This window comes from Nilaparvata lugens, chromosome 14, assembly GCF_014356525.2.
Source record: "Nilaparvata lugens isolate BPH chromosome 14, ASM1435652v1, whole genome shotgun sequence".
NCBI classification, from domain to species: domain Eukaryota; kingdom Metazoa; phylum Arthropoda; class Insecta; order Hemiptera; family Delphacidae; genus Nilaparvata; species Nilaparvata lugens.
Genome location: NC_052517.1, coordinates 3963986 through 3986779, shown reverse-complemented (window position 1 = coordinate 3986779; position 22794 = coordinate 3963986). Strand labels below are relative to the sequence as shown.

The following is a 22794-nucleotide window of genomic DNA, read 5'->3' as shown; positions in this document are numbered from 1 at the left end:
ATAGAAATGAGAAAATAAAAACTACGACTACTGAGTTATAAAAGCTGCGACTACGCCCCGTTTTGGAAAGCCAATTTTCTGACTCCAGCTGTTTAAAGTCTAGGACTTAGCTAAATCCCGAGCTCGGAAACCGGCCCTAAGAAATTGTCAAAAAACCACAGATTTATTGATACTTAGAAAGACCGGTTTCGGTTGTTACACCATTGTCAATCTCTGATAAACTAAAACAAAATACAAGAGCAGCAGAATTTATACTAGTAGGCGAGTACTGCTATTGGTCAAGGGCATGAACGCCTGCCATTGGCCCAGTTAGACAGTCCAATCTGCCCAAGCTTATACTAGATCTCTTTTCATAATAGTACAAACGAGGTAATAGGTTATTTGTATATCTAGAGTGAAAAGTACTGTTTTTTCTCCCTGAGGGAAAAGTTTGAAGCCCGAGGCGAAGCCGAGGGCAAAAATTTTCCTGAGGGAGAAAAATATTTTTCACTCGTGATATACACAACATTTTTCCTCCACCTACATTTTTATAAAAACTGCAAATAAAATAATTTTTAAAAATGCACGTGACCAAACAATGTGTTACAACATAATCTAAAAAGTGAACAGCTGGGTTGGCTTGTAATCACAGTTCTCCGCCGACAGCGCTATCCGTCGGCAAAAGTTGTAACAACAATGGCCGCCACAACTACAACTATGATGAAGTTCCCGGTTCAAATTTGATTAGTTAATGAGGAATATTCGTTGGCTGGTATTTTGAATAACATGGAATATAACAAATTTTATACATATTTTAGTGATATGAACAACTTTGTAATAATTTTAGCATACAAACATAAATTTCATATATTGATCAAATGTCTGGTTGAGGTATTGAATTTAGTTGGTTCAATGACTACTCTATATGCTTCCTCATCTGAACTTAGACCTTCTAACCTATTTCAAATCTTAGACCAGTTATAGTATGCTTCCTCATCTGAGCTTAGACCAGCTTCTAACCTATTTCAAATCTTAGACCAGTTATAGAATAGACACGGCCCATTGTATATCAACACTGAAAGTCGATGAAGCCAACATCTAATGCCATATCACCAAATCGTGACGTCAGCATCGGATAGAAAACTTTTCTGTAAAGTTTGTTTACATTGTTTTCCATAGCAGATTGAGTCTATTTCAGCAGGAGCGCAGCGGGAGTTTACCATTTTAATGAATAATAATTTACTTCCTTCTGAAATAGACACAATCTGAAAGTTTTCTATCCGATGATGACGTCACGATATGGTGATATGGCAGTAGATGTTGGCTTCAGAGGCTAGACTTCCCAGCGTGTCTATTCTATAACTGGTCTAAGTTTCAAATGTACGTTTTTAAAATAGAGATGCTTCCCATGTTATTTAAATGGAGTCACTTTTACGCTCTAGGGAGTTTTCCTGTTTTTTCCTCCCGAGAGCGAAAAAGTGTAAATGGACTCACTTTTCCTCCCTAGGAAGTTTTCCTGTTTTTTCCGCCCGAGAGCGAAAAAGTGACACTTAGTATTATGTTCCATGGAGTGAAGAAAGCACTTTAGACAGGAGGTGGAGGAAAAATAAGTTTTTATAGTAACAAATAAAATACCAATCTTAAATATTGCTATATTTCACGATGGGTTCTCAACTTGACGCACAAGAAGTATAAAGCCCGGTTCAGACGCTCAAGTTTAGCTTCAGTCTTTTGCTCAAGCAAAAGTCGGAGCATGTAAGTCGTTGCGTCTGGTCGGTAAAACGGATGGGTCTTCAAGCCTAAGTCGTCAAACTTGAAATGTATCGGCCGGGAATCTTTTTCCATAAAACCGTCCGTCTTTTGCCTATCCACCAAAACCTAAATCGCGTAAAAATGGAGGTAGAGAAATTGTGATTTCAGATTCGGAGCGACACATAACCATAGAGAAACAATAGCGTAAGTAGATATCCCATAGTATAGGGCGTTTATGTAGCAACTTTTACTGTTATCTCAAGCCGATTACTGTCGATTATTGTAGATTTTTACTGTTTTGTTGGGGTGAGAGTGTATGAACGGCACAATATGAGAGACTACCAGCGTCACACACCTTTTTGGGAAAGAAGTACGTGACCATCGGCTTGGGATAACAGTAAAAGTTGCGACATAAACGCCCTATACCATGGGATAGCTATACTCAAGCTATTGTTTCTCTATGGCATAACCTAGCAACATTTGGACTGATGTAGAATTGGAATCGTTTTGGGCTAATAACCACAGGTTACACTCTTCTGAAAGTTGTGTAACTCTGAATGATTGAATGAATAAATATAAAACTAGTGAGCCCCCCAGGCTGGAGAACTCGCTCATGAACACTTGTACTGATTTTGTACAGATAGATATTCTACAGACAGTTATTTCATACTAGCAGGTAACTCCTGCTCCACAGGGGTCCATTTAAAAACTTGACCTACTGAAATCTTGAAGAATTGAAAATAAGCCTTTAACCATCCTCGGTAAATTGAGAATGTATATGCAAAATGTGAAGTTAATGAGTTGAGTAGTTGAGACGTGATGATGCGTCATTCGTGAATTTCCTATCCCCTACATGTTTAAAACGATTATTTCCTTTATTATATTATAGATATAGAAATAGAAGAAGATATGGATATAAAAATAAATAAAAAAACACTATTTTATCTATGAACACACTGACTCAAAGTATAACAAACTGGAAGCATGACGAATATTGAAAACTTGAAGAATTGAAAATAGGCCTATAACCATCCTCGGTGAATTAAGAATGTATATGCAAAATGTGAAGTTAATGAGTTGAGTAGTTGAGACGTGATGATGCGTCATTCGTGAATTTCCTATCCCCTACCTGTATAAGCCAGTTCTTTCCTTTATTATATTATACACTAGCAGGTAACCCGTGCTCTAGAAGGGTCTAATTAAAACTTGATAAACTGAAAACTTTACGTACTAAACCCTTGAAGAATTCGAAATAGGCCTATAACCATCCTCGGTAGATTAAGAATCTATAATGCAAAATGTCAAGTTAATGAGTTGAGTAGTTGAGACGTGATGATGCGTCATTCGTGAGTTTCCTATCCCGTACATGTTTAAAACGATTATTTCCTTTATTATATTATAGATATAGAAATAGAAGAAGATATGGATATAAAAATGAATAAAAAATCACTATTTTATCTATGAACATTCTGACTCAAAGTATAACAAACTTGAAGCATTACGAATTGAAAACTTACTTGACCTACTGAAAACTTGAAGAATTTAAAATAGGCCTATAACCATCCTCGGTAAATTGAGAATGTATATGCAGAATAAGAATGTATATGCACGCTCCAGAACAGAAAGTCATTATAACTCTCCAATTAACAGAATCCAGAGGCTTTTCAATCTCTTTTGTGGGCGCCTAGACGTCTTTGGGGAGATCTGCTCTCGTGGTAGATTCCGCAACACTCTGAAGGGCTCAATTTAGGATAGATATTTGTAATTATTATTGAACGAAAATCCTAAATAAATGTTGCAAATCACCTCGAAGACCTCTGCTACTTCAGACATCGACAACAGGGTTAACAGCTAGATGGAAATTCGATAAGAACTTCTATCCAAAAATTAGTTGCCAGCCCGGGAATCGAACCTGGTACCTCCCAATTGCTAGTCAGGAATGCTTGCCCTTACACCAAACTGACAATCTCTGGATAGCAGCGCTCATTTTATACGAAGCCATAGCGGCCAACTAGTTACAGATGGAATTAAATAGAGAATGCATTTATTCAAATGCTAATTAATATATAATTATTATTGAACGAAAATCCTAAATAAATGCTACAAATCACCCCGAAGACCTCTGCTACTGCAGAGCCGGGTTCGATTCGGGTACCGGGTTCGATTCCCGGACTGGCAACTAATTTTTGGATAGTAGTTCTCATCGAATTTCCATCTAGCTGTTAGCCCTGTTGTCAATGTCTGCAGTAGCAGAGGTCTTCGGGGTGATTTGCAGCATTTATTTAGGATTTTCGTTAAATAATAATTATATATTAATTAGCATTTGAATAAATGCATTCTCTATTAAATTCCATCTGTGAATAGATATTTGTGGCCAGGTTTCCGTATGACATTTTTCTTTCTTTCTTTCTTTTTTTTGTGACTTTTTTCTTTTCAGTGCCCACATGATTCGTTGTTCTTTCTAAGATATTTCAAGTGCATATATTCCCACCTCTCATATTTTCTCTTGGAAAGTAGTTTCAGCAATAAGATAGGCGCCTTTTTTGTTATATAATTTATCTTGTTCTTATCTTATTTTACTCTTGTTTTATTCTCTAACTATATAATTACGAAAATTGTTATGTTATAATTATTGATTGATGTTTATAGGTATATTGTAACCTGTATTTTTTTTATATTGAGATGTTTATATGTGACATGGCCCACTGTACTATTTTAAGTATTTATCGGCTAATAAATATATTTCTATTTCTCAGCTTGTTGTTTATTTTAAATCTAATTTTTTGAATGAAAAATGTTGTAATGTTTCAAGGAGACATATAAGGGTTTAACCTGTTGTCTCCATGAGTGTATTTATGCAAATAAATAAAATGTCAAGTTAATGAGTTGAGTAGTTGAGACGTGATGATGTGTCATTCGTGAATTTCCTATCCCCTACCTGTATAAGCCAAGTTGAGATGATACTGTATCATATTTTGTTGATAGTGTATCATGTTGTGGTTGTTCTTGTGCTACGTGTAAAAGACAGTTCTTTCCTTTATTATAATATAGATAGATGAATGAAATAAAGAGAATACTAACCTGTAACTGAGCCGAATGCTGATCTTGACATGCTAGTTCTTGCTCCATTTCTGATACTTCCAACAAATTTCTCTTGGTAACAAGTGACGATAGTTCTCCTATCACTGCTATATGCTTTGAGACGGTACCTGACATTTTCTGAAATTGAAAATAACAGAATTAGCACGATAAGTCCAAGTATATAAAATAAAGTGAATAAATCTACTGATATAAAATTAGTGGAAATTAATTAACAGCTAAATTGCCACTAATAAAAATGTGGCGCACTCACACAACTTTCCTTGCCGTTAAGAAAATTGACCGCCTGACGCTAGTGTTCCCGCGCATCTCAAGTCTACTATTCAAAGATTTGAGCGAGCTGGTGACAGGGCAATAACGCTGGAGACACACGAGGTGTGCTATCTCTTCATAGTGAATCATTTAATAGAATCAACAGTTAGCAATTGGATGATCACATTTTCTCGAATTTCGAACTTATTTTTAATTTAAGGTGGAAATGTTACTGAACATTAGTTGTAGATATTCTCATGCTGAATCTTTTCCACTCGACATTTTTTGTTTAAATTGTATCTGAAGCCTGATAATTGAGAATCTAAAATCAATCTTTGCATAGATGGGGCGGAACTCCTGAAATTTTTACAGATATGGGACTTGTTGCAGTTGATAGAGCTTGTCAATGACTTTTCTAGGTATAAATTTGATCAAAATCGTTGGAGCCATTTTCGAAGAAATCGCGAAAATCTGTTTTTGACAACATTTTCGCCATTTTAGCCGCCATCTTGAATTGCATTTGATCGAAATTGTTCGTGTCGGATCATTATGGGGGAAGGACCTTAAGTTCCAAATTTCAAGTCATTCCGTTAATCGGGAGATAAGATATCGTGTACACAGGCGCACATACACTCACACTCACACACACACACACACACACACACACACACACACACACACACACACACACACACATACAGACCAATACCCAAAAACCACTTTTTTGGACTCAGGGGACCTTGAAACGTATAGAAATTCAGAAATTGGGGTACTTTCCTTACCTATGGTAATAGGGCAAGGGAAGTAAAAATTAGTGGAAATTAATTAACAGCTAAATTTCCACTAATAAAAATCTGGTGTGGCGCACTCACACAACTTTCCTTGCCGTTATGAAAATTGATCACCTGATGCTAGTGTTTACTCGCATCTCAAGTCTACTAGTCAAAAATCTGAGCCAGCTGGTGACAGGACAATAACACTGAAGACACACGAGGTCTGCTATCTCTTCATAGTGAAAGATTTGATGGAATCAACAGTTGCCAACAGTTTGCAATTGAATAATATCTGTAAAAATTTCAGGAGCTCCGTCCCATCTGTGCAAAGTTTGATTTTAGATTCCCAATTATCAAGCTTCAGATACAATTAAAACAAAAAAAATCAAGTGGAAAAGATTGAGCATGAGAATCTCTACAATTGATGTCCAGTAAAATTTTCACCTAAAATTGAAAATAAGCTCGAAATTCGAGAAAATGTGATTATCCAATTGCAAACAGCTGTTGATTCTATTAAATTATTCACTATGAAGAGATAGCAGACCTCGTGTGTCTCCAGCGTTATTGTCCTGTCACCAGCTGGCTCAGATCTTAATATAGACTTGAGATGCGCGTGAACACAAGCGGTAGGTGTTCAATTTTCATAACGGCAAGGAAAGTTGTGTGAGTGCGCCAAACCAGATTTTTTATCTTATGGATAATTTTTGACAATAAATTAGCCTCAACTTGATTTAAATTTACCTTGAACTGTGGATAATTTTCGACAAACTGCTTCATATCAGCAATACTTTCCACTTTTTGCTGACTTTGCGCTCTCTGCTGGAATTCATCCATCAGTGCTTTTACTGTTTGTCCTATAAAAAAAACAAAACATGAAAATTATTCATTTTCCCCAAAGAACTACACAAGAATAGTAAATTAAAAATTAAGCTATTTAATAGATTGACATAGAAATGTTATTATCTCACTATAAACATAGACAAGATATACCATAAGAAGATATCCCATGGTTTTTGATTCATTCAAATTCATTCGAAGTTTGGAAGTTTTGTATTAAATTTAGGTGTTGTGTATCAAGTTGAGATGATACTGTATCATATCGTGGTGATACTGTATAATTTGTGGTGATATACCATGGTAAAGGACCGTTATGTTGCAAATTTTACTGTTAACTGAAGCCGATAGTCCTAGTAGTTGTTTTTGGTGAAGCTATGTGACGCTGGTAGTCTCTCATACTGTGCCCTTCTTACACTCTTACACTCCCAACAACACACTAATAATAGACAGTATATAGGGTGTCTATGTTGCAAATGTGAGTGTTAACTGAAGCCGATAGTCCTAGTAGTTGTTTTTGGTGAAGCTATGTGACGCTGGTAGTCTCTCATACTGTGCCCTTCTTACACTCTTACACTCCCAACAACACACTAATAATAGACAGTGTATAGGGTGTCTATGTTGCAAATGTGAGTGTTAACTGAAGCCGATAGTCCTAGTAGTTGTTTTTGGTGAAGCTATGTGACGCTGGTAGTCTCTCATACTGTGCCCTTCTTACACTCTCACACTCCCAACAACACACTAATAATAGACAGTGTATAGGGTGTCTATGTTGCAAATGTGAGTGTTAACTGAAGCCGATAGTCCTAGTAGTTGTTTTTGGTGAAGTTATGTGACGCTGGTAGTCTCTCATACTGTGCCCTTCTTACACTCTTACACTCCCAACAACACACTAATAATAGACAGTGTATAGGGTGTCTATGTTGCAAATGTGAGTGTTAACTGAAGCCGATAGTCCTAGTAGTTGTTTTTGGTGAAGCTATGTGACGCTGGTAGTCTCTCATACTGTGCCCTTCTTACACTCTTACACTCCCAACAGCACAGCCAAATTTGTTACCTCAAGCCGACTACTGTCTATTATTAGTGTGTTGTTGGGAGTGTAAGAGTGTAAGAAGGGCACAGTATGAGAGACTACCAGCGTCACATAGCTTCACCAAAAACAACTACTAGGACTATCGGCTTCAGTTAACACTCACATTTGCAACATAGACACCCTATACACTGTCTATTATTAGTGTGTTGTTGGGAGTGTAAGAGTGTGAGAAGGGCACAGTATGAGAGACTACCAGCGTCACATAGCTTCACCAAAAACAACTACTAGGACTATAGGCTTCAGTTAACAGTAAAATTTGCAACATAACGGTCCTTTACCATGGCATATCACCACAAATTATACAGTATCACCACAATATGATACAGTATCATCTCAACTTGATACACAACACCATAACTTGATACAAACCTTGCAAACTTTGAATGAATTCTACAAACCATGGGATATCTTCTTATGCTATCTTTTCTCTATGGTATTGTATTCAGTTGTACATTGTCCTTTTCAGCACATGTTGATCACATCATTGGCAGAGCGAACAAGCTATTGGGCTTTGTTCTGAGAAACTCTACCGGCTTCAATAATGTTGAGACTGTTGTAACTCTGTATCAGTCGCTAGTCAGAAGTGTCCTAGAGTACGGATCTATTGTCTGGAGTCCCTCTACTCATCAGGATACATTAAGAGTCGAACAAGTACAGAATAAGCTCCTTCGCTTCCTATTCTATATGCAATTTAGAAGAGCCTGTCCCTTGGGTTTTGCTTCTGGACGTTTGAGATCCCTTTTCAATATGGACTCTTTGAGGGCTAGACGTGACAGGTTTTCATTGATGTTTGTGGTGTCACTTTTGAAAAATTACATTAATTCACCCGCTCTCCTCTCTAGGATTGGTTTCCAGGTACCCACGTTCAATGTCAGAAGAGTTAGGACCTTTCATGTACCAAGATCAAGGACCCTTCATAACTTCTGCTCTCCACTTAATAGAGTTTTGAGGCTATTCAATAGCGTTTGTGAAGGTGTTGATGTGCATGGCCCTGTTAGTGAGGTTAGAAGGCGCATTATTGAGGCTATTCATAATTAAATATGAATTCAGTTTCTGAATTGATTCAATTAATATGATGTCCGTGATTCTTATTAATTTTATAGAGTTGATCAAACATACAGTTTAAATCCCTTAAATTTTATACTTGAATATCTGTTGTTGTTAAAACTTTTTCTTTTCTTCTCTGCTTTCATCAATTTTCTTCCCACAGTGGCACATGTTTTCCCTTAACCTGTTTCTATGCTCAATTGTAGGCCTATTCTTTTTATAACTTATTGGATAAGTTTTAGATGAGTTTGGATAAGTTAGATTAGTTTTATTCTGTATTTATTATTTATGCTTAGATTATTTACAATTACTTAAGCTTTCCTCATACTTATCATCTTTCTTATATATTTGTGAATTGCATGTACTGTATCTCTCATTTTTATTTCTTTTAGTAACTTACTTTATTCGATTGTAAATGGTAGTAAAGACTGTTTTGGGCTTAATGCCTGTAGTCTGTAATAATTGTTCTGTAATAAATAAATAAATAATATACCTACCATAGATACAGTATCAACACAATATGATACAGTTTTATCTCAACATGATACACAACACCAAAATTTGATACAAAACTTGCAAACTTCAAATGAATTCTACAAACCATGGAATATCTTCTAATGCTATCTTTTTCTATGATAATATCTACCTACCTATTTCACCATAATTTCGCCAAAGATTCGCCGCATAGAACTCGTCCTGTTCAGATGACAGGACCACGTCATGGAGTTCTTTGGAGATGCCGGGAACGTGAGCCAGTGACACACGGTTATGGGTGATGGTTAGCAGCTCATGTACCATGGCTTGGTATGTCCACTGTTTCAAACAAAAAGAAGCCATTATTTTAGGAGTTGAGGGTGATTAAGTAAGATACTGAAAATTATTAACATAGGTTCTTATGGATGAGTTCACATATGGACACACATTTGACAGAAAAAGATTAACGTTAGATCTTATGGGAGTGTTCACACAAAATTATGGGTGATTTTTAGGAGCTGATGTACTATGGCTTCTATGTCCACTGTTGGAAACAAAAAGAAACGATTAATGCAGGAGTTGAGGGTGATTAAGTGAGATTCTAAAAATGATTAACATTGGTTATTAGGGAAGTGTTCACACACGATTATAGGTGATGGTTAGCAGCTCATGTACCATGGCTTGGAATGTCCACTGTGTGAAACGAAAAGAAACGATTAGTTAAGGAATTAGGGGTTATGAAATGTCCACTGTATAAAACAAAAATAAACCATTAATTAAAGGGGTTAAGGTTGATTAAGTGAGATTCTGAAAATGATTAACATAGGTTCTTATGGGTGTGTTCACATATGAACACACATTTGACAGAAAAAGATTAACGTTGGATCTTATGGGAGTGTTCACACACGGTTATGGGTGATGGTTAGCAGCTCATGTACCATGGCTTGGTATGTCCACTGTGTGAAACAAAAAGAAACGATTAGTTCAGAAGTTGAAGGTCATTAGGTGAGATTCTGAAAATGATTAACATTGGTTTTTATGAAAGTGTTCACACACGATTATGGGTGATGGTTAGCAGCTCATGTACCATGGCTTGGTATGTCCACTGTGTGAAACGAAAAGAAACGATTAGTTCAGGAGTTAGGGGTTATGAAATGTCCACTCTATGAAACAAAAAGAAGCCATTAATTAAGGGGTTAAGGTTGATTAAGTGAGATTCTGAAAATGATTAACATTGGTTCTTATGAGTGTGTTCACATATGGACACACATTGTACAGGAAAATCTTATAGGAGTGTTCACACACGGTTATGGGTAATTTTAGGAGCTGATATACTATGGCTTGGTATCTTCACTGTGTGTAGAAAAAAAATCTGGTGTGGCGCACTCACACAACTTTCCTTGCCGTTATTAAAATTGTTCACCTGACGCTAGTGTTCACGCGCATCACAAGTCTACTATTTAAAGATCTGAGCCAGCTGGTGACAGGACAATAACGCTGGAGACACACGAAGTCTGCTATCTCTTCATAGTGAATGATTTAATAGAATCAACAGTTTGCAATTGAATAATCACATTTTCTCGAATTTCGAACTTATTTTCAATATTAGGTGAAAATGTTACTGGACATTAATTGTAGAGATTTTCATGCTCAATCTTTACCACTTGAAATTTTTTATTCAAATTGTATATGAAGGCTGATAATTGAGAATCCAAAATCAAACTAGATAGATGGGGTGAAGCTCCTGAAATTTTTACAGATATAGGACTTGTTGCAATTGATAGAGCTTATCAATGACTATTTCAGGTATGAATTTGATCAAAATCGTTGTTGGAGCCGTTTTCGAGAAAATCGCGAAAACCCCTGTTTTTGACAACATTTTACCACTCTTGAATTGCATTTGATCGAAATTGTTCGTGTCGGATCCTTATATTGTAAGGACCCTTAAGTTCCAAATTTTAAGTCATTCCGTTAATTGGGAGATGAGATATCGTGTACACAGACGCACATACACTCATACACACAGACCAATACCCAAAAACCACTTTTTCGCCACACTGAACAGAAAGCAGCTGTTTTCCAGTCCCTACGTAGATCTGAAAGACATTGTTTGCAGACGACTCTCGTCTGACGTTAGAACAGGTTTCTTTCCGGCCTAGGCCGGAAAGAGTACCCTTTCCAGCCGCTAACATGGAACTAAGAAAGGTGATCAAAAAACAGCTGATCAAAAAACTTTTCATTATTTGTGTTCATTATTCAATAATTACATTTATAATAATATCATCTTATTGTCATTTGAAAAAATAAAAAAGTATAAACTCAACCTCCCACATAATTGAACATCATCTTTTAGGTTATTTAGACAAATCAGAATAGAAATACTTGGACAATTTTCCTGATATTCAGATTACCTCAGATTTGCTAGAGCTATCACCTTCCACTTTTGCTTTTGGAAGTGCTTAGTAAACAACTATTCTCATATATATATATTGTGTATTTCTCTATGCGGCGAAAATAGCGTTCGCACCATGGGCAAAAATGTTTTTCGGGCTCTCAATCTTTTCTAGTCCTCGGACTTGATAACCGATTTCGAGCCGGAAAAGTCTCATTTTCGGCCCTAGGTGCGAAATATACTATATTTGGACTCAGGGGACCTTGAAACGTATGGAAATTTAGAAACTGAGGTACCTTAATTTTTTTCGGAAAGCAATCTTTTCCTTACCTATGGTAATAGGGCAAGGAAAGTAGAAAAAGAAACGATTAATTCAGGAGTTAAGCCTAGTAGCCTAGCTTTCATTCTGGAAATTTGGAATATCATAATACGGCGAGCTGTGCTTCCACGTTGAGCGACTTTTACAACTATTGCATGAACAGTATGCATCCCTTAGCTTTACGTCCATGACTTTGAAACGGCATATAGGCAAGGTATGTTTACCACGGTAATATTCAAGGCTTTGCAAAAACAACAGGCTTCAGAGACCCTAGATCCCTAGATGGAGGAAGCTCCCTACACACAGAGATTCTTCATGAATGAGAGAGTTGCAACGTATCACCAACAATGGAAACAGCATGTTGAACGAATGTCAGCTGATAGGCTGTGTTGTGCTAAAAGGACATCATTCAAAAAAGCTCCTTGTGTATCTTTTCGGATGCAACACGTTGCTTTTGAGGAGATTCGAAAGAGCATCTGTTGCTTATGGAAAGATACATTAAAGCTCCTTGTGTATCTTTTCGGATGCAACACGTTGCTTTTGAGAAGATACAAAAGAGCATCTGTTGCTTATGGTAATATACATTGAAGCTTCTTAAGTATCTTTTCAGATGCAACACGTTGCTTTTGAGAAGATACAAAAGTGCATCTGTTGCTTGTGGAAAGATACATTAAAGCTCCTTGTGTATCTTTTAAGATGCAACATTTTGCTCCTGAGAAGATACAAACGATTATCTGTTGCTTATGGAAAGATACATTAAAGCTCCTTTTCGGATGCAACACGTTGCTTCTGAGAAGATACAAAAGAGCATCTGTTTCTTATGGAAAGATACATTAAAGCTCCTTTTCGGATGCAAGATGTTGCTTTTGAGAAGATACAAAAGAGCATCTGTTTCTTATGGAAAGATACATTAAAGCTCCTTTTCGGATGCAACATGTTGCTTTTGAGAAGATACAAAAGATCATTTGTTGCCAATGGAAAGATACATAAAGCTCCTTTTCAGATGCATCACGTTGCTTTTGAGCAGATACAAAAGAGCATCTGTTGCTTATGGAAAGATACATTAAAGCTCCTTGTGTATCTTTTTGGATGCAACACGTTGCGTTTGAGAAGATACTAAAGAGAATCTGTTGCTTATGGAAAGTTACCGTGACTATGACAATGACTGCGACTACACCCCGTTTCGGAAAGCCAATTTTCTGACTCCAGCTGTTTAAAGTCTAGGACTTAGCTAAATCTCGAGCTCGGAAACCGGCCCTAAAGCTCCTTGTGTGTCTTTACGGATGCAACACGTTGCTTTTGAGAAGATACAAAAGATCATCTGTTGCTTATGGAAAGATACATTAAAGCTCCTTTTCGGATGCAACACGTTGCTTTTGAGAAGATACAAAAGAGCATTTGTTGCTTATGGAAAGTTTCATTTCCAAAAATTGAATGAAAAAGACTAAGAAAAATCCACAAATAATAATTACCACAATATCAACTTCTCAACTACACAAAAAGTGATTTCCAAAAATGATGGATGTTTTTGTTTGGGTAGTATTGTAGACTAATGGCCCTCCGCCGATAGGCAAAGCTACAGGATTCGGACTGTACCATGGCACTTTTAAAAACCTAATATAGAACACTACTCTACCTACTCTAGAACATGGTAGGCCATAGAGGAGTAGGACAATTTCCACACAGAAAACAAACACTAAACATATAGAAAACAAATTATAAGAAATTTCTGAAACTAACTATTGTATGTAATTATTGTAAACTATCTAATATTTTCTGTAGTTTATTTATTTTATTTTCTCTATCAATTGATTTAGTAGTTTTTGTTTTTTTGGGAAATAAACATTTATTTATTTTAAAAACCTACCTGACTAAGTAGTGGTGTGATGGGATCATCCCTCCTATCCAAGATGAGAAGCATTGAAGCCTCTTGTTGGCGAAAGTTAAACAAGGACTCTTCTTTAGACAGCACCTCTCTCACTTTCTCTGCCAGCTTTTTGGCCAGGTCTGACGAACCTTGGTACCTGAAATCATTCACTAAGTTATTACTGGAATAATCTATTTATTTAGGAGTGATCCGTGGTCTAGTGGATAGAGTGCTTGCTTAGCAGCATAGAGATCGCGGGTTCAAACCCTCTCATTACCAAAAGTTTTTTAACCAGATCACTCCCATGCTATCGGATGGGCACGTTAAACTGTCGGTCCCGGCTGAAGTATGAAAGTATGACAGTCGTAGGGCCCATTGGCGGCTTAAATTATATATTCAGGCGGTGGGACCTTCCCCACCAACAAAAGCCATACGAATTTACTTTTTACTGGAATAAATCTCAGAAATGAATGGCAAATATGACCGTTGAAGTTGAACAAGTTTTCGAGGTGGAGTTTGAACGAGGTTTCTGATTAAACTGAGTTTGAACTAAGGTTTAAATTAAACCAAGGTCGAACTAAGGTTCAACTTAAACTGAGGTTGAGGTTGAACTAAGGTTTCAGGCTCAACTCACACTTACGCGACTCAGGTGGAGAAGAGACTGGACTCTAGTGGAGAGCATGTGTTTCCAAATGGTGACACTCAGACCAGTCGATTCTAGTCTCCGCGACGTCACCATTTCAAAACACATGCTCTCCACTAGAGTCCAGTCTCTTCTCCACCTCAGTCGCCTAAGTGTGAGTTATGCCTAACTTAAACAATCCGGAGCTAGAAAAGGATAGCGCTTCATTGAGGAGCTAGAAAAGGATAGCGCTATCTGCTTTGTGGAATGATAGACAAGGATAGCAACACCAATGTTGATCAAATACTGCCTTTATAACGTGGACCTCACTATAGCAATTAGTGTTCGACAACACAATATGATACAGTATCATCTCAACTTGATACACGACACCATAATTTGATACAAAACAGGATAGAGCTATCTGCTTTGTGGAATGATAGACAAGGATAGCAACACCAATGTTAATCAAATATTGTCATTATAATGTAGTTCCTGCTCACCTGATGAAAGGATTCTTCTTCAACGACAACAGTACTGCCACCACACCCTGTACGGTGCGAGTCAGCTGATCGGGCAGCCACTGCAGCGCGTCCGAGTGACGCAGGTTGGCACCACTGCTACCACTGCGCACAGCTTCTGCGCAAGGCGCCAAATTCAAACTGAACAGATGAGCGCTCACCGCCAGGTAGTCGCCGTAAAACTCTTGCACCTCTCTTACCACTTCTAGCTCGTCGGATTCGGCTAGAACCTGGAATGGAGACAGACGAAAAAATATTGTGAAAATGTTATTTATGAGAAGATTATTGAGGAAAAGGAGATGAGGATGAAGAGGAGGAGGAGGAGGGGAGGAGGAGGAGGAGAGGAGGAGGAGGAGGAGGAGAAGGAGAAGGAAGAGGAAGATGAAGAGGAAAAGGAGAAGGAAGAGGAGGATGAAGAGGAGGAGGATTAGTAGGAGGATGAAGAGAAGAAGGAAAAGGAGGAGGTGGAGGATGAAAAGGAGGATTAAGTGGAGGAGGATGAAGAGGAAAAGGAGAAGGAAGAGGAGGATGAAGAGGAGGAGGAGTAGGAGGAGGATGAAGAGGAGGTGGAGGATGAAGAGGAGGATTAAGAGGAGGAGGAGGATGAAGAAGAGAGGATGAGGAGGAGGAGGAGGTAATGTGCTATAAAATTGAACTAAAATTGACACCCCTGTTTAGACAAGAAGTTTCTTAAGCAGACTAGCAGACACTATTGTATTCAATGACCTGTAATTGACCGAGCGAAGTGAGGTCTAAGATTCAAGTCGACGGTTTGGCATTTCTCTTTATGTTTAAATGTTGCGCATTTACGGTGAAACGCGGTAATAGATTTTCATGAAATTTGACAGGTATGTTCCTTTTTAAATTGCGCGTCGACGTATATACAAGGTTTTTTTGGAAACTTTGCATTTCAAGGATAATATTAAAGGAAAAAGGAGCCTCCTTCATACGCCAATATTAGACTGAAAATGAGACTACAGAATTATTCATCATAAATCAGCTGACAAGTGATTACACAGATGTGTGGAGAAGCCAGTCTATTGCTGTATTTCCATAAGGTCTATAGTCTCTATCAAAGACCTTGAAGAGATATAGACCCACAATGCCTATGCCTTCCCAATGATAGCTCTTACTTGAAATTGAAGGCCGCCATTGGGGTATTTTAGCACGAGATATTATATCTATTATATTTGTATTACTGTAGATTACAAAGGCATTGGTATGTAATAATCTTATAGGTTGCCCCCTCAATGGCCGATTTCAATTCCATGTACGACACTAGCGCTGCATGTGAGTCTATGTATCTTTAAGGTCTCTGGTTTCAATCAGGTACTTGTGGATGAGAATACTGCGTGAGATCTACTGTTCACATCTACTGTGCCCCCTCAATGGCCGATTTCAATTCCATGTACGACACTAGCGCTGCATGTGAGTCTATGTATCTTTAAGGTCTTTGGTTTCAATCAGGTACTTGTGGATGAGAATACTGCGTGAGATCTATGTTCACAGAACTACTAGTAAGTAAAATATCATAGTAAGTAGATTTTCATAAAACTTGACAGGTACCGTATGTTCCTTTTTAAATTGCGCGTCGACGTATATACAAGGTTTTTGGAAATTTTGCATTTCAAGGATAATATTAAAGGAAAAAGGAGCCTCCTTCATACGCCAATATTACCGTAAAAATCAGACTATAGAATTATTCATCATAAATCAGCTGTTTAGTGGACTATAATACTACCCGTTCAAAAACATCGAACATCTCGAAAATTGTATCTTTCCATCAACGTTAGTAGACAGTTGACTATAATACTACCCGTTCAAAAACATCGAACATCTTGAAAATGTATCTTTCCATCAACTTTAGTAGACAGTTGCAGCCAGAACTGATAACAGCGCTCACACTCACATTCCGGGACGACACGTCACGGTACGATAGGACAGAAAGCTCTATGTTTATTTAGGATTTTTTCTAGACATTTTAAATTGATAAATTATTCATTATTTCTTTGAAAAAACATAACAACAGGTCAAAGTAACTTACTGAGCGCGAGGTCTACTGTTCACAAAACTACTAAAGTGCGAGATAAATTACTTTTAACATGAAGAGGAGAAACCCATTTCTCCCTCCACAGTTTGTAGCGTAGACACAGACGGACATCCTGCGCACAATTGGATGCGCCATGTCATTTTGCTTCATGTTCTTGTGATGAAAACATCTCTAACATACACAAACCAATATACCTGCAATAGATGGAGGGGAGTGTTGACGCGTCGCGTTACAAAGCTCTCTCACTCAGACACAAAAGAAGGAGAATGCTGCTAGGTAGTGGGAGTGATTAGTGGAGGATAGAGCATCGGACCTCTCCGTCTTCGTATTTGGTAGAGAGTTAGCGGGGAGGATATTTTTAATATTCTTTCCGAAGAATGGACATTTATATGTCCAAAGCTCCTCCAATTTATGTAGATGCATAACAATATGATTATTATCTATAGTTATCATATTACAAATTGCTTCTTCATATCATATACAGTTCAATAATTATTTTCTTAGTCTATAATATGTAAATTCATCTATAATTTTGCTGTATTGTAAGCTATTGTATATAAGTGTATAAGCCAGTATATATTGTAATCTACATAAATAAAGTACTCAATCAATCAGACCTGATAACAGCGCTCACACTCACATTCCGGGACGACACGTCACGGTACGATAGGACAGAAAGCTCTATGTTTATTTAGGATTTTTTCTAGACATTTTAAATTGATGAATTATTTATTATTTCTTTGAAAAAACATAACAGAAGGTCAATGTAACTTACTGAGCGCAAGGTCTACTGTTCACAAAACTACTGGTATAAACTGTGTAATGCAATTTTTTATGTTTCTAATATTATATAATTAAATAAAACTAGATTTGATTCAATACTCACCTTAATGTCAGCCTTTGAAATGATGTTACTGAAGTAGATGTAGTACACACCGTACTTGGGGTTCCTGAGTTCTTTGGACATCAAGGCAACATTTTCTTTGGTGGGTCTTAGAAAAGCAATGCACTTCAAATGTTTCATTGTCTCCAAGTTGGCTCCCGACTCAATTCTCTCAAACAAAAACACTTCTTTCTGGAGTATTTCTGATTGGCTGTAGACTATGCTGACAATACTTGTCTGCAAATAAATAACTGAGTCAATAATGATATTAACATTCAATCAAAATATAATCATATTATGCGTCAACTGTGGCTAACTATAGTTTGTTTGTTTGTTTTTAAAGCTTCCCAAAGACTCTAATCAGAGTATAGGAATTGTCAAAAATTTATAATACATACAGTATTACAAAAAAAAGAAGAAAAGAATCACACAAAGGAACCCTCTCTACATACAAACTCTTCTGTGGTATAGAATACTCCAAGCATCAAAAAACTTTTCAATTCCTTCTCAAAAACATTGACATCTTCACAATTTTTCAAGTGAGTAGGAAGCTTTCTAATAAATTTAAGGCCCATATATGTAGGTTTCTTCTCAAAAAGAGCTGTTCTGTGATACAGTGAAGCATAGTCTCCTCTATTTCTAGTATTGTATCCATGCGAATCAGCATTTCTAGTCATTGTCTTTCTTCTAACATGCATAATCACCTCATAGATATAAATAGAGGGAACGGTTAGTATGCCTAATTCTTTAAAGTGGTTCCTACAGGACTCTAAAGGCATAATACCTTTGATCGCTCTAACAGCTTTTTTTGGAGCTTGAACACCCTCTCCAAATTCTGGCACGACCCACGCCACACAATAATGGCATGTGACATTATAAGTGAGTGGTAGACTGCCATTGTGAGTTTGGTATCATTCAATCTTCTTATTTGTCGGAGTGCAAAGACTCCAGATGCAATCCTCCCACAGAGCTGATCAGTATAGAAATTCCAAGAGAGATGCTGATCCAGAGCAACACCTTGGAGTTTCACGAAATGAGGCTGGTTAACATTTTTTTCCAGAAAAACAAAGGTGAAAATGTTCATGACGCTAGTGAGACCAGTTGTAACCTATGGGGCCGAAACATGGACTATCTTGAACAAAGATCAAAAAGCATTAAGGTCATTTGAAAGAAAAATGTACAGAAGAATCTGGGGACCAATATGTGACGGAGGAGTGTGGAGAGCCAGATTCAATGTTGAGATAGGCAGGAAATATGGTGCGTTTCATAAAGGCCAGAAGGATTGAATGGCTTGGACATTTAGCCAGAATGAGTGACGAGAGGGTACCATCAAGACTCCTGGAAGAAAGAATGCTTGGGACGAGAAAGAGAGGTCGACCACGGACAAGATGGCTGAACGACGTGATTGGAGACCTCCGGGTGCTGGGCGTGGCAAACTGGCGACGGAGTGCTCAGGATAGAGACGAATGGAGGCGCTATGTTGAGGAGGACAAAGTCCACCCAGGACTGTAGAGCCGGATAAAGTAAAGTAACATTTTTTTCATTTATCTGTACATTAATAAGTTGATCTATCCTGGAGATATTTCTATGTTTAAATAGTAAAAAATGGGATTTTGATTCATTAATTCCTAATTTGAGTTGAGAGAGGTACTGGGCTATGGCATACATAGAGGCAAACATGAAAAGAATATAAGGGTGCAATCACATTAAATGCGTATATATGTGCAAGTGCACGCTTGGCTATGCATTACCAAGCGTGCAGATGAGAAACAAAATGTGGAGAAACAAAATGGAGTAGAGAGATTCCTATTAAACTTTGAACTGGACTATTGGACCACACGTTTTTCAACGTTTGTTTGCTCAGAAAACATTATTTATGTGTGATAACCTACCTTGAAATTTCATTTGACTTCTACAACATGTATAGAATAAAATTTTATAGATGAAAACAGGAAATTTGGTTTGAAATCTGCAAAAACATCTTACCGTCTGTTTGTCCATTAGTAGTACTTTCATCCCTGGTCCACTCTCCTCAGCCATTTTGGTAATATAGGATTTTACTGCAAATATCACGTTCATTTTGGCAGTTATTTATACCTTAGGAAGCTGAAAACTTGTAATTTACTGAGATATAGGCCTAATTTGTTTTAGTTTTAGAACGTCTGTCTATCAACATAACCTCAAACACATTTATGAACTGATTTTACGTCCATTCAAAGTCATTTCTCTAGTTGTACTAGTAATTTCCAAATTGAGACTACTTCATCATCAATAAGAGACAAGGTTTAACAATAAATTTGAAAAATACTGCGGAATATTAATTGATTTCAAAAAAATTTTAGAGAACAAACACCGACCGAACTGAATTTTGACAGTACATTCAGTGTTGCCTACTTTGCCAATGAAAATTTCCATTCAATCGATTGACAAAAGTGCTGAATTTTATGAAAAATAACCATTAGAATATTGAATATTATTCAATTATGAATAATATTCAAAAAATTTTTGACTCTCATGTAATATATTATCGAATTAGTTTGATATAATATTATCATTTTGTTTGTCATAAATATCATGATTCATCTACCATGACTGGCGGGAATATTTAAAAAATGTGTCAGATTCAGATTATTTTCAAATTTTTTCGAACTCAAAACTATCAAAATTTGTTGAATATATATGGAGAGCGAGAGAAATAGATTTGTAAATAAATTCTAAATAGTCTGATTTGGTCAATATTACTGACTGTAAATGAACGAATGATTATAAATAAAAATTATCTGATTCTTATGCCACTTGTATGCATCAAAAGTACCGGTACGCTACTTTTGCCTGGAATTTTTCAATAACTATTTACAAAATTCTAATCCCGCAAATTGGAGGGTTATAAAAATCAATGAACAATGTCTACAATTTTAACCCAAGTCATCAAAACTATTAGAGAAGGCTTCAAAATTTTCAACTATTATAACAGAATCAATGATAAATAAACTACCTACGGTAGGTACTGATAAATGCTGAATATTGGAGCTATTGATGTTTGAATCGGAAACAACGAAATTTGTAGACAACCCATCAAATGATGTGTGATAAATTTATTCAATTTCTTTTATGCCACTTATTCATTAAATTTCTTTTACCTATCATGGTCTTTTTGTGTTACCTACGGTAATGTCTTCTCATACCGTGCAATAGTTGTAAAGTGTAAGCAACGGACGTTCCTCATCAAAATATTCATATTGAGATTGACGTTATATAGTCAGCACCTGACTAACATTGGTGTTGCTATCCTTGTCTGTCATTAGACAAAGCAGATAGCTCTAACCTTTTCCAACTCAGCGCAGTTTCAAAAGCGTTTGTACCGTACTCTTCAAAGAAATGTACAGTAATGAACGACCGGTATCACATCTCAATTATGAACATTTATTATAAAATCAAGAGAATATTTTATATTCTTGTGCTATGCTTTCAGTTTAAAGACAATATACTAACCATTTCAATCATTTTAGACTGACCAAGTACAGCAGACAGTGCCTCTAACCTTTGTTTTGGTACAAACCCATGTAAATTGGTCCAGTATAACGTTTTCAGGACTGTCTTTAGTTCTGAAAATATCTCAAAACGTACCGATAAAGATAGAAATGTCATTTCTATGAAAATATATTCAATAATCTTCATCAATTTTTTTTTTGAGAAATCGAGATCTCAAACTTTGAATTTAAGCTGTAGAATTATTTTATTATTTTTAAGGCAGTTCAATTAAAAAATATACCGAAGCTCAAATCCAGTCGATTTATTTATTAATACTTAAAATGTATTATATTTTTAACCTTAATTACTTCATAATCATATCGTAAATCTAGAAAAAATATAATATAATAAAACAACAAAGTAGAAATGAGTGGAGCTACAAATAGTAGCTTAATTAATAATAAATAAATACATATAAATCTTTTTCATTTTTAACCTATTTTACATATTTATCCAAATATATATATATAGAGAAATTGTGAATAGCTATAAATATACATCAGCGCTCAAATTCGTTCAAGAATAACTAGGATTATCGAAATAAATCGTAAAGTTGATGAAAAATTAAAAACATAAGTGTCATTAATAATAGGTGGAAAGAAACAATTATAGAACAATATCAAATGGTGGGAAATTAAAAAAAATAATTGAGAATTTTAAATGATAAAAGGGAGTTTAACATCTTTCAACTTTTAAGCACAATTGGAATAAGTTATTTTGATTCTTTGAGGTTTGTTTAGAACAAAACTAATTAATTTTGAAGACATTTCCAAATTACTGCATGAAAAGTAATACAAAACCAAATAATTTGCAAGTGTGATAAATTTTTTCAATGCAAAAACCATTCCAAAAACCGTGACCTACGTATTAAACAAAAAATTCGAGCATTTTTTTTTTTTAATGAACGATTTTCAAGTTTTTTTCAACGTTATTTTAAAATATACACACACAAGCGCGCAAACACACACATACCAAGCAATTCGCCCATTGTTCAACCATGGAAAAAATTGAAAAAGCATTGCTGAGTTTAGAAGTTTAGTTTCTGAAAGATGTAAATTTTCAAGATTCTCAAATCTAGATACAAGAAATCAAAATTAATTAACAGCTAATGATTGCTCAATTTCAAAACAAATTTCCATAAAACATAGAATTCTGATTAAAGAAATGAACTTGTTCAAATATATTATTTAAAAAAGTAAATTATAGTTAAATACTGGTGAAATTTTGTTTAAAAGATACTCTCAACGAAAACATGAATAAAAATTCATTACATCGAGGATAGGCTGTAATCAATTAAACGCGTCAA

The 22794-nt window shown here is 36.2% G+C and overlaps 1 protein-coding gene across 1 annotated transcript in view; it reads right to left on the bottom strand.

Annotated features, from left to right (window-relative positions):
• The window catches only part of LOC111044724 (vacuolar protein sorting-associated protein 45), a 28486-nt gene extending 8137 nt beyond the window's left edge, over positions 1-20349 (bottom strand). The window contains 7 exon segments of the mRNA XM_039440541.1: positions 4813-4950; positions 6597-6709; positions 9480-9642; positions 13882-14038; positions 15007-15254; positions 17961-18194; positions 19944-20349. Of these exon segments, the coding sequence (XP_039296475.1) occupies positions 4813-4950; positions 6597-6709; positions 9480-9642; positions 13882-14038; positions 15007-15254; positions 17961-18194; positions 19944-20036 (1146 nt within the window). The 5' untranslated portion in view covers positions 20037-20349.
• Between the last annotated feature and the right edge of the window lie 2445 nt (positions 20350-22794).